This window comes from Sarcophilus harrisii, chromosome 2 (genome assembly GCF_902635505.1).
Source record: "Sarcophilus harrisii chromosome 2, mSarHar1.11, whole genome shotgun sequence".
NCBI lineage: Eukaryota > Metazoa > Chordata > Mammalia > Dasyuromorphia > Dasyuridae > Sarcophilus > Sarcophilus harrisii.
In genome coordinates this window covers 37,429,350-37,441,185 of record NC_045427.1, presented here as the reverse complement: position 1 = coordinate 37,441,185, position 11,836 = coordinate 37,429,350, and the positions used below count along the sequence as shown (strand labels likewise).

The window sequence follows — 11,836 nt, the reverse complement described above, 5'->3', positions numbered from 1 at the left end:
CGGGCCTGGGTACCGGCCGGGAGACTGGGCAGCAGGGCGCAGCTTCTGAGGGGAGCTGACGGAGCTTTCCCGAGGCCGCATCGCGCCAGGCCCTTCTGTGTTCAGCCGCTCCCCCGGGTGCCCGTCGAAAGCCCCTGGGCTGGGACGAACCCGAGCCGGGCCGCGGGGCAATCCCCGCTTTCCCGCCAGCGAGGGCGCGGGCGGGGCCCCTTCCCCGCCGGCCCCTGAGACCTCCCGCACCCACGGAGCGCTCCGCACTCGTTCCCCCCTTTGTCCGGCCCAGGACCGCCGTGGGTCCCCGTCGAGGGGGCCCGCGGCGCGGTCCGGGAAGGCGTGCGCTTGGAGGAGGGAACCGAGCCGAGGCCTTACAAGGGGGGGCCGAGAACGGGCCTGGATAGAAGGAAATAAAAAAGCCCTGTTAAAAAAAAAAAGACAAGGGAGAGAGCGAGTCCTTTGGCCAAGACGCCCCACGGGAAGACCCCGCCCCCCCGGCCCGGAGTCAGCCGCTGGCTGCGCGTTTCAGAGCACGCAGCACTGACCCAAAGCTCCCCAAGGGCTAGAGGCCAGCGCGTGCCTCAGTTTCCCCGCTTGGAGAATGGGACGGCTGGACCTCCTGAGCTTTAAGGTTCTTTCCGGCCCTCCATCTACGGACTTGGCTCGGATCGCGCTTCAGAGGGGTTTCTGCGAGTTAGGGGGCGGGGTGGTCACGGCGGGAAACGCCCCCCACAGGGCGTGGCCCCTCAGAACCACCCAAGGCCGGAGCCGGCTTCTCCGGGCGCAGGGGACGGAGGGAAGCGGACTACGACTCCCAGCGTGCCCCGCGCGCAGCCCCGCGCTCACGTGACGGCGAGTCAGGTGGCTCCGTGGCTGGAGCCGGAGGGGAAGAAGCCGAGGTCCCGGGCCGCCGGAGCCCGAGCCTGCGGTGAGTGGGGGAGCTGCGCGGGCTGGGCCCCGGGAGGGACCGCGGCTCCTCCCTTCTCCCCGGGGCGGGGGTTCTCCGGCCTTGACATCCGGGGCGCCGCGGGCCGGCTAGCGCACTTGCACGTGGGGAAACTGAGGCCGGGCCGGAGTCCTCCCCGGCTGCCTCGGCCCGTTCCCCTCCCCCCCTCCCGCGCACGCCCGGAAAGGGGGAGGTCTGCGGAGGCTCCGGCTCCCAGCCCCGGGGCGCGGGGGAGGGACCGGCCCGGGTCCGGAGCGGGATTTGAATCCGGGTCTTCCCCGGAGCTGAAGCTAGGGCGGGGCTCAGGGAGAGCCCAGGAACCGCCGGCTCGGTAGCCAGAGGGGAACCGAGGCGGGGCCGCGGCAGAGCGAGGACCGGGCCCGGCCGATGCCCTTTCCCCTCTCACCTGCGCGTGTGACCGAGGCCCCAGCGCCCTAGGTCCGGCTTAAAGCTGAGCCAGGAGTTTTCAGAAGTCTGGGGCCCGCCCCCGCGGACATCTGGCCCGGGAGGGGAAGTCTCCGGCAGGAAGCCCGAGGCTGGGAACCCCAGCCGTGCTGAGCAGGAGCCTTTGCACCTTTTTTACATCTTATTTTCCAACTAGCAAAAGCCTATTTTCCCTCCCACCCCCTCCCAGTTTTGAAAAAGAGAGGGAAAAACAACGCCCTTGTGACCTGTCCCGAGGCGAGCAAAAGGAATTGCTCTGCGGGCGCTTTCCCGGCCCTGCCCCCGAGTTTGAGCTTTGCCGGCCCCGGTACCGGATTGCTTCGGAGGAAGGCCCGTGTTGGATGGGGCTTTCCAGGCATCAGGATTTGTGGCTTCCAGGTCTCAAAGCAGCCCGGTTTCAGATGCTTTCCTTCCCAACTCCTTTCGAGAGCTTTCTGAGGTGGCCGATCGTTCCTGGTGGCCTGTTTTCTGGACCTGGGGTTTCCCCACTCCGTAACCTCTCTGGTTACCGGGGGCAGGTGCGCGGAGGGTTCCAAGACCCGCCTCTGCCTCGGGTTCCCCTCTCTGGTTACCGGGGGCAGGTGAGCAGTAGATGGAGGAGAAGGAAAAGCTTGTGGGTGACCTGAGGTTTCATTCAGTAATTCAGAGGTTCCTGGGTCTAAGAAGCCAGTCATAGTGACAGATCCTAGTTATCTTCCTTATGAGCTTCCTTATGTTAGAGACGGAGAGAAAGAAAAAGAGGAACAGAAAAAGGAGAGAGAGATTGAGAGATTGCCGGAGTTGTTTGTCAGGCAACCAGAGCCCTTCAGGTAGGTCACATCTAAGACAGCATTTGTTCTCGGCGCTTCCTGATTCCAGGTTGGGGCCTCTGTCCGCTGCTGCAGCTGAAACTAGCATTTCAGTAAGTTTCTAACCCAGTGTCCACTTCAGGCCTTTAACCTCTTGGGAAGGATGTGGCGATTGTCTTCAGGTATTTAAAAAGCATCCTTACTTGTCTTCAGAGAACAGAGCTGGCAGTCTTGGGGAACATACATAATATACATCTATATTACATTACATTTTTAGACCCGGACATTTTAACCAGCTATTAGGGCCGCCTGGAAGTGGAGTGGACTGCCCCCAGGAACTGGAGTTTTCCCCTTACTTGGGAAGACTGTTTTTTGGTAGAGAGAATTCTGATGCTCATGCAAGTTGTATTGAATGATTTGAGAAGTCCTTCCTGCTATGAGAGTCTGTGACTCCTCCAAGAGCTGCTGCCCAATCCCATGGCAACATCCTAATACCCATTTCATTATTTGATTTAATCTTGCTGTTTTATGACTTACGTGTATTTTCACTTTATAAGCATTTATTTTCTCTCTCTTCCTCTCTTGACAAAAAGGACTCTTGAACCCTCCTCACAAATATGACTAATTGGGCAAAACAGATTTCCCCAATAGCCTTGTCTAAAGCCGTGCCTCCTGCGCCTTGAGTCTTATGGCCTCTCCCGGGAGGTGGGCAGCTGGCTTCATCCCTGGGCCTTTGATGTGTGGTTGGCCATTAATTACATCAATCAGAGTTCTTGAGTCTTTTGTAGTTTGTTTGCCTTTTCAGTGTAGTTATTATTGTGTAAGTTGTTCTTTTACTTCTGCATCAGTTCATACAAATGTTCCCAGGTTTCTCTGAAAACATCCCTGTTGTCATTTCTTGTCAGGCAATAATTTTCCATAACATTTATTTACCCTCATTCGTTCAGCCGGTCTCCAACTGATGGACTCTTGGTTCTTTGCCATTCTAAAAAGAATGTTTTGTATTCATGATTCCTTTCCCTCTGTCTTTGCTCCCTAATGGAACATAGGCCTAGGAGAAGGGTTGATGATTGGAAAGTAAGGCTGCTCTTCTATCCCATTTTAGGGCCTCACCAAGCCATTGCCAGGGCCATCAGCCCTTGGTCATGCTAAGCCCAACCACTGCCTGGACCTTTGTTTCTCTCATGGCTGTCTGGCAATCGAGGAGCTGAGCGGACGGCAGAGACAAGCACCAGCACCGGGGACAAGGAGCCCATGTGGCCATGGCTCAGAACCACATGGTCATCAACAGTGACTATGGAGATTGGGGTTGGAGTTCAGATGCTGGAGAGCGTGCCCGGCTCCTCCAGAGCCCCATCGTGGATGGAGCCCCCAAAGGGGAAGAGGAGGAGCCACGAGCCACAAACGGGGGGACCACCTCCACTCTGGGAGCCGTCTTTATCGTGGTGAATGCCTGCCTGGGCGCTGGCCTGCTCAACTTCCCTGCTGCCTTCAGCACAGCCGGGGGGGTGGCCGCTGGAATCACACTGCAGATTGTGAGTGAGGCGGGGCTGGGGGCAGCCGGGGATGATTTCAGAGGAGAGGGGCTTTGGGTTGTGTAGTGCAAGGGCGTAGTCAGCTGCTCCATGAGGGAGGTGGAGGGTGCTTCGAGCCCAACTTCCCTTGGCAGCAGCTGCTTCTGTGTCTGATGGCATCCCCTCCTAAAACACCCGGGGCGTGTGCCCCTCTCTCCCCCTCCAGGGCATGTTGGTCTTCATCATCAGTGGCTTAGTCATCCTGGCATATTGCTCCCAGGCCAGCAACGAGCGCACCTACCAGGAGGTGGTGTGGGCAGTATGTGGCAAATTGACGGGGGTTCTGTGTGAGGTTGCCATCGCGGTGTACACTTTTGGCACCTGCATTGCCTTCCTCATCATCATTGGGGACCAGCAGGACAAAAGTAAGCCCCACCCAGCTCCTCTGATTGGGAGAAGCAGGGAGGGAGGAAGGGGATCGTTCCTGTCGCTGGATACATTCGGCCTGTGGCAGGACACCGGCCCCTCAGACTTCCTATCAGAAGTGCCGAGTCTGTTAGACAGAAGGGGAGGTACCCGCTGCTGACGCCCCTCTCCCGGCTCTCCCCCAGTTATTGCCGTGCTGGTGAAGGAGTCGGAGGAAGCACTCAACAGCCACTGGTACACAGACCGGAAATTCACCATCAGCCTCACGGCCTTTTTGTTCATCCTCCCCCTCTCCATCCCCAGGGAGATTGGCTTCCAGAAGTATGCCAGGTATGGGGGGAAGGCTCAGGGATCCCCATCAGCCTCTCCTCTCAGGCCCATGCGCTATTACTTAGGTTATTCCTCCTTCCTTCCTGCCCTCTCACCTTCTGGGAATGGGACCCAAAGGCTATTGGGAAGGTAGACAGATCACTTTGGTCAGGCTCAACTCTTGTCCCAAAGAACATGGGAAACCTCAGCGCCTGCCTCAGAGTCAGTCTCACAGTTTCTGTCCCATTTTTCTCTAAGAACTTTCTCCCCGAATGTCTTTTCCCCATGAGCAGAGTTGTATTGTTCCTGGCCTGGTAAGAGACCCTGATCCCATCTTCTTCCTGGCCTTTTGCCAGCTTAGATGGAATCGGCGAGCTTTGTTCTGCGGTCCTGTCTCCTTTACACCCTCTCAGATAAAGCTTTAACTTTTATTCGAGGAACTGCGACTCAGTTGGTGGTCACTAACTTCCCTCTGGCTCAGTAATGGCATTTTTTGACACGGGGGACATCTAGCTTTGTACATTCAGTTTGGTTTTATCCAAAGGCTGTGGGAAAAGGGGAGGGAGGCAAAGAAGTGAGGAAAGGGGGTTCATGACTTCAAATAAAATCTCCCTAGCTTTTAGCTTAAGTGGAGACAGACTCATCCCTGGAGACAGGATGGGATATTGCTTCTTAATAGTACAGCAGACAAAACATGGCTGGGGGCGGGGGGAGGGGACAGCCATGGAATTGCTCATCAAAATCCAATTCTTTTCTCCCTGGCAGCTCCCTGAGTGTCCTTGGCACTTGGTACGTCACAGCCATCATCGTTATCAAGTATATCTGGCCAGATAAGGAGCTGCCCCCTGGGGATGTACCCACCAGGTAGGTGAAAGACTCAAGGAGCCCTTTTGCAGAGGGCTCTTTGCTCATCAGGCTGAGCTCAGCACCCAGTAGCTCCCTCTGCTTCAAATCACAGTGTCTTAGATTTAATCACAGAGTTGAAATGGGCCTCAGAGCTCACTCTGAAGCATGAATCCCTAAAGCTCATGTTTGAACACCTTCCTCATCAGGGGGTCCTTCCAAAGCAAGCCATTCCATCGGGCATCTGTAACTGAGTTCACTCCAGCTGTGTGCTGGGGATGGTGATGAGGTCTGGGTTACATTTATTCCCCTTGAGTCGAAAAACAATCTTCTTCCTTGTGACCTCCTTGCAGGGACCACACTCCTACCCTCCTTTTGATGGCTCTGCTAATTGTATTTGTTGTATTGATCCTGTGCCCCTCCTGCTAAGGAGAGTGCTTCACATATCGCTAGCTCATTGGTCCTTGTAAAGATCAGCAAGGGGGAATAGCCACACTTTTACTGTTTTTCCATTGAGTCTGACTCTTTGTGACCCCATGTCACAAAATGGTTTTGCCATTTCCTTCTCCAACTTGTTTTGCAGATGAGGCAACTGAGGCAAATGGTTAAGTTACTTGCCCAAGGTCATATAGCTAGTTAAGTGTCTAGGGCCAGATTTGAATTCAGGTCTTCTTGAACTCTGGCACTCTACCCACTGCACCACCTGCCCATTCCCACTTTACAGTTGAGCTAATGGAGACCCAGGACAAAATGTGGCAGCAGCATCACCAGAACTAGATGGAGATAGGGCTGGACCTCTCATACCCAGTCTGAGCTATATAGGTGGTCATCCTCTGTGCCTGGGTTAGAAGGGAATTCAGGATGGCTGGTTTCACTTGGTTCTGCCCAGGATCCACTAGGAGCAGTGGACGGGGTAGTGGGAAGCACATGGTATAGTGTGAAGAAAACTAGGTTGGGTGGGTGGGAGGGGAGATGGGCACGGCAGGAGCCTCGCAGCTGTCCTTGGCGAGTCCCTCTGCTTTCTCCTCTCCTCCACGAAGATTAAATGAGAACATGGATTGGAAAGCACTTTGAAAAGTACAAGGCATTCTACCATGGGGGATCTCTTACCGTAGTATGAGAAGGTCACTTCATTTGGGCCCTGGCAGCTGGCTTAGCAAGAGCCATATTGAGTCCAGTGGAGGCTGTGCTTTGCCAAGTCCGGCTTCTCTGAAGCCTAAGTGTAGTCTATAATAACATGCTTTATTTTATGCATTTTTTATCTTCTCTACTCTCTTCTTGGTGACTACATCCATAAAAATGAATAATACATCTTCTTAAATGAAAGGCCCATCTAAAAAAAAATCACCAAAAAGCCTTTTACATTTTACATTTATAGTGGGGTGATAACAGAGCAGGGGGAAGGCCAACTGGGGTTGGGGGGATAGGTGGAGGCCCCTGTTTGACTTTGGTCTCCCAGACCTGGAGTGGCTGAGATCTGACTTTAGAGTGACAGGCCCTTGCTTCAGAGCCAGGGGCTCCGGTCTGGCCTGTTCCCCATCTTGATCCCCTATTGCTGTGCTCTCCTTGCAGGCCGATCTCCTGGATGGCTGTGTTCAATGCCATGCCCACGATCTGCTTTGGATTCCAGGTACCCACTGTTAAATGGGGGTCACAGTGGCGGTGATTGCCCATGTCATGGGGTGGGGTCTAAGGCTCAGACGGGCCAGGCTTTGTAACCTGTCAGACTGCTCTTTTCTCTTTGGCAGTGCCATGTAAGCAGCGTGCCCGTCTTCAACAGCATGCGGCAGCCCAAGGTGCAGACCTGGGGTGGCGTGGTGACAGCAGCCATGGTCATAGCCCTCTGTGTCTACATGGGCACAGGTAAGGCTGCCCCTTCTGCAGAGCATCCTCCCAGCAAGGGCCAGGTGGGGCAGAGCATCCTCCCAGCCAGAACCAAATGGGGCAGAGTGCCCTCCTAGCCAGGACCAGGTGGGACAGAGTGCCCGCCCAGTCAGGACCAGGTGGGGCAGAGCACCCTCTCCACTGGCAACAGGACCAGGGCAGGCCAGTGCCAGGGCTCTTCCTGTGTTCCATCACCTCTTCTTCCCAGAGCAGGGCAGTGCTCTGGGACAGGTGCTCTCCACTATCTCAGCAGCTCCTACTGAAGGTGCCCACACTCAGGTGCCGTGCTCTCCCTCCTCCCTCCAGCCTCACTCCTGCTCCAGAACAAAAGATCCAAGTGTTCCCTTCCTCCAGTCCTCATCCCCAGATCCCTCCCCAGCAGCAGTTCTGTCTCCTGGACCAGATGGTGGCTAGAGTCCTTCCCCTCCTCTCCCAACTTCACATTTTAATCTGCCTTTCTCCCCCCATGGGCCCTCAGGCATCTGTGGTTTCCTAACCTTCGGAGTCAATGTGAACCCCGATGTGCTCCTCTCGTATCCCTCGAATGATATCCTTGTTGCCATTGCCCGTGTCTTCATCATCATCAGTGTGCTGACCTCCTACCCCATCCTGCACTTCTGTGGACGGTGAGGCCCCCAGTCTGGGGTGGGGAGGGTGCCCTGCACCCCTGCGTGCCAGCCGGCTTCGTGGAGGAGTCTGTGCCCCAGAGGAGTGGGTCCTATAGCGCTGGGTTCCCCGTGTGGAGCACGGCCACCCTCTCCCCCCGTTCCTCTGGTCACTGCTCCCTGTTTGTTCTACTCCCCCCCTCCTCCTTCTGAACTTGACAGTGGGTGCTGGGGTGTCCAGCCTCTGTCCCCTTCACTTTGGGAGGCTGCACTGACCCAGGGGCCCTAACCCATGAGCTTGTGCACAGGGCGGTCCTGGAGGGCCTGTGGCTGCGATACAAGGGCGAGACGGTGGAGGAAGACGTGGCCAGGGAGAGGCGCCGGCGGGTGCTGCAGACGGTCACCTGGTTCTTGCTGACCCTGCTCCTGGCCCTGTTCATCCCGGACATAGGAAAAGTCATTTCCATCATTGGTGGCTTGGCGGCCTGCTTTATCTTTGTCTTCCCAGGTACAGGCACCCCCCCTCCTGCGGGCCCTGCTCCCTCAGAGGGCTCCGGGAATATCCCACTGCTTGGGGGTCTCACTAAGCCCCCTCAGGAGCCCTGCCAGGTTGTGCTGGGCGCTGCCGCAGTGGGGAGGAGCGGTGGCAGATGTCTCAGTTTCCTCGTGTGCCTGTCATGGGAAGAGGGAATGTTCTGAGCTCTGCCTTCCTGAGTCATGATTTCTGACTTACTGAATCTTGGGGGGGACATGGGTGGGGTGAGGGAGGGAAGAGAAGGGAGTCAGTGACTGAAGGAGCTGGACGCTTAGCTGGCCCTTGCTTGGCCCGAGATGACCAGCTGGTGGATCAAAGATTTGGTTTCTCCTAGGACTCTGCCTGATTCAAGCCAAACTTTCTGAAATTGAAGAAGTCAAACCGAGCAGGTAAAGCTCCCTCCGGTGTCAGAGGCCCTCGGGAGACATAGCATGGGGCAGTGGGAAGGGAGGAAGAGGCCTGAAGGGGGGGAGTGGGGGAGGGCAAGCCCAGCCTGTCCCAAGTCACTCTCCTGGAGCTGGCTTCCTGTTGGATGGAGATAGCGCTCCTCCCTTTGCACTTTGGAATCACCCGAGTCCTCTGAAAAGAACGAGGGCAAAGACGCTAGGATACAGACAAGAAGCCTTTTCCATCTGGACTCGGAGTGAGGGCTGGATGCCCCTTCTCTCGTTACAGCTGGTGGGCGCTAGTCGCTTATGGAGTCCTCTTGGTGACCCTGGGAGCCTTCATCTTCGGACAGACCACAACCAATGCCATCTTCATGAACCTCGCAGCCTGAGCTCCTTGTTTGGGACCAGACGGCCGGAGGGAAGAAATGGCCTCTTCTGTGGAGATCTCAAAGAACCATATCCATGCTCCAGCCCCGGCTGGTGCCCCGGGGACCATATCATATTGCATCCTGTCGTCAGTGCACTGGTGAAGCAGGCGGCTGGAACTGCTTCTACAAGGGGTTTTTCTGGTCAGAGGACAGAACCAGAGACTTCCTGGCTACTAGCATCATCTCCCACCACTGAATCTTCCCAAGGACTGCTATCTCCATATCCAGAATTAAAACCTCATTTCTTTTACTCATTGGGAGAGAAGAACAGGAGGAAGAAAGAATCTAGTCTTACTTGAGGGAGGAGAAAATCCTCCCTGTGCTGGGAAACACTTTCTGCAGAAGGCTGGCCCCTGGCAGGGAGCACTTCTGGGGAGGCCTTTGTGCTGGGGACACTACATGCAGTAACTAAAGCCACTTGTGACTTAAAGTGAACTTAAAGTTCAAATGTGAACACAGGAGCTCAAATGCAGAGGAATTCCAAAATCATGCACATGATTATCACAAAAGGAAGGATTTTTCCCTGCCCAGGGAGCAGGAGACCAGAAACTATCAAGCTCTGGCCAACAAAGGGTAGGGATCAGACCCAAGCTCCCTTGACCCCATTTGGACCCACTTTGTTTTGATAAATGTCTTTCCACTAATCATTAGTTACAGCCGGAGCCTTTTGGAACCTCATCTCTTCTGCCCAGTACCATGTTGGCTGGGAACAAGGAAGAGGAAAGACCACTATTCCATGGGCCTCAGGCAGCTCCATGTCACTACATTCCAGTGGGGCTTGACCAGCCTTCTTGGTCCGTCTGGCCCCAGAATCTCACAAAGTCTAATGTTTACAGAGACCGTTGGACTTCCCTGTCTGCAGAGGGGGCCAACACGCGTTATGGTGCTTCGCGTATCCATCCGTTACCTCCTGATTAGGAATTCTTTTCCCTCTCAGATTCCCAGTTGGCCCCTCCTCTAAGAACACGAAGGAGGAAAGGATGGCAAGAGGGCTGTTTTGTCTTCTTTTGAACGTTCTCAGAAGCTCCTGACCCACGCTTGCTGTTCTCTGTCAAAATTTCCATTTCCCATTCTTTCATTTAAGGGCGAGTACAGTCCCTGGATGGGAAAGACCCTCCTGGTGAGGGGCTGGTAATGGGAACGATAACACTGGAGATAGGAGAGGTTTGGACCCCCTTCTCTGCAGCCTAACAGTTTACAAGACAATTGTGAGTTTTTTCCATGCCTGGTGACACTACTTCCAGTGCCATGATCCCCTTTCTTTTACACATTTGATTTTTCTCTTATACCCAAAGAAAAGGGCAGTCATTAGCTTTGGAGCCACTGCCCTGCCCTCCATCAGGCCCCATGGGCAAGCAGATCCTGCTCTGGTATCTCCCCTGCCATAATCACAAAGTAGATTGTGTTGAGAACGTTGTATTTTATTCTTTTGGAGGAAAAGATGGAGGATGCGGTCCCCAGAGGGTCAGGAATTTTAAGATTTTCTATCTCTGTCAACCCCCACCATCTATTTCTCCAGTGTCCATGCCTCCATCAAGTGGTGTGGCTTTGGGGCCCTCAGCAGCCTCTGCTCACTTTAGACAATCTCAGGAAGACCAAGGGTGATAAACTAGAACTAGCTCCTTCCAGACCAACACCTCCACTCTTGGGAGGTAGAGAGGCCGTTCGCAGAGAGCACCCCAACCTCTCCGGCTCACTAGTTGGTTTTTCCTAAGTGATGGATGCAGTTGGAGGCCCTAGTTAATAGGAAGGAGGCTTCTTTCCTCCAAGAATACTTTGCCCTTGAAGGTCTAGCAAGGGACCTGGTCCTCCCTCTTCCCACATAAATAACCAGGGCCTTGAAGGTTCAATTGTGTGGGAAGATGAAATTGAGTAGCTTGGGTTTCTCCCTCTTGTTTTCTCTTCCTTCTAACCAGTAATACAGGCCCAGCTTCTTACCAAAGTCTGGGCTTTTATGCTCTCACCTGTCTCTGGAAGTTGGGGAGATGTGTTAGCCACTCCCCTCCCCCCCCCATATTGCATCTGGAAATGTCTGTCCCTTTTAGAGGGAACTCATATGAGGGCAGGGTGTTCCAGTCTCATTAGGTGTGTGAAGCCAGAAAAAGGGGTGGACTCTGGCTCACCCCAGAGCCAGATGGGGTGAGCACAGATGGGCACCTCCCCATCTGTGATTTTTAATTTTTTTTCCCCTCTACCCTTTTCCCCTTGGCCTTGAAAACACATAATAAAAGGGAATTTTGCTGCTGAGTTATCTGTGTGTGATTATAATCTCGTGGGCAAAGAGTTAATTTTTGAATTAGAAGGCTATGGGGCCTGGCAACCTGACAGAGTCTTCCAGGTGATGGACGCTAAAGTTCCTGCCACTTGTCAAGCATTTCACCAAGTCTTCAGGATACAAAGAATAGTAAAAACAAAACCCCCCCCAAAAAACTAATTCTTCACAAGCTTACAGTCCAATGGGTGAGGCAACACTGTAAAGTTACCCCAAAATCTGTACTTACCTGGATTTGGATACCCAACTGCCTATATAATGGACATTTGGATATTCTACTAGCAGTTTGTATTCATCTTGTCTAAAACAAGTTATTTTCCTTCCTTAACTTGCCCTTCCCTTTACTTCCTTATTTGTCTTAGTGTCACTGTGGTGACCATGCTATCTGTAGCATCAACATCTATTACTAGCCCGTTTGGGACCCTGGGAATTGGGAGGGCCTTTTTACTTGGGTTAGTT

General features: G+C 54.2%; 1 protein-coding gene across 2 annotated transcripts; it reads left to right on the top strand.

The window, feature by feature from the left end:
- Positions 1–804: 804 nt before the first annotated feature.
- On the top strand, positions 805–11,352 carry SLC38A7 (solute carrier family 38 member 7). 2 transcript variants are annotated; one of them, XM_003758589.4, is made up of 11 exons: positions 805–922; positions 3,278–3,707; positions 3,913–4,111; positions 4,298–4,442; positions 5,187–5,285; positions 6,837–6,894; positions 7,013–7,127; positions 7,627–7,774; positions 8,062–8,261; positions 8,623–8,677; positions 8,964–11,352. In XM_003758589.4, the coding sequence occupies exons 2-11, from the start codon at positions 3,435–3,437 to the stop codon at positions 9,064–9,066; spliced, it is 1,395 nt and encodes a 464-aa protein (XP_003758637.2). In that variant the 5' UTR covers positions 805–922; positions 3,278–3,434; the 3' UTR covers positions 9,067–11,352. The 2 variants fall into 2 exon arrangements, with proteins under 2 accessions (XP_003758637.2, XP_031805815.1); XM_031949955.1 differs by lacking the exon at positions 805–922 and adding an exon at positions 950–1,965.
- Positions 11,353–11,836: the final 484 nt, after the last annotated feature.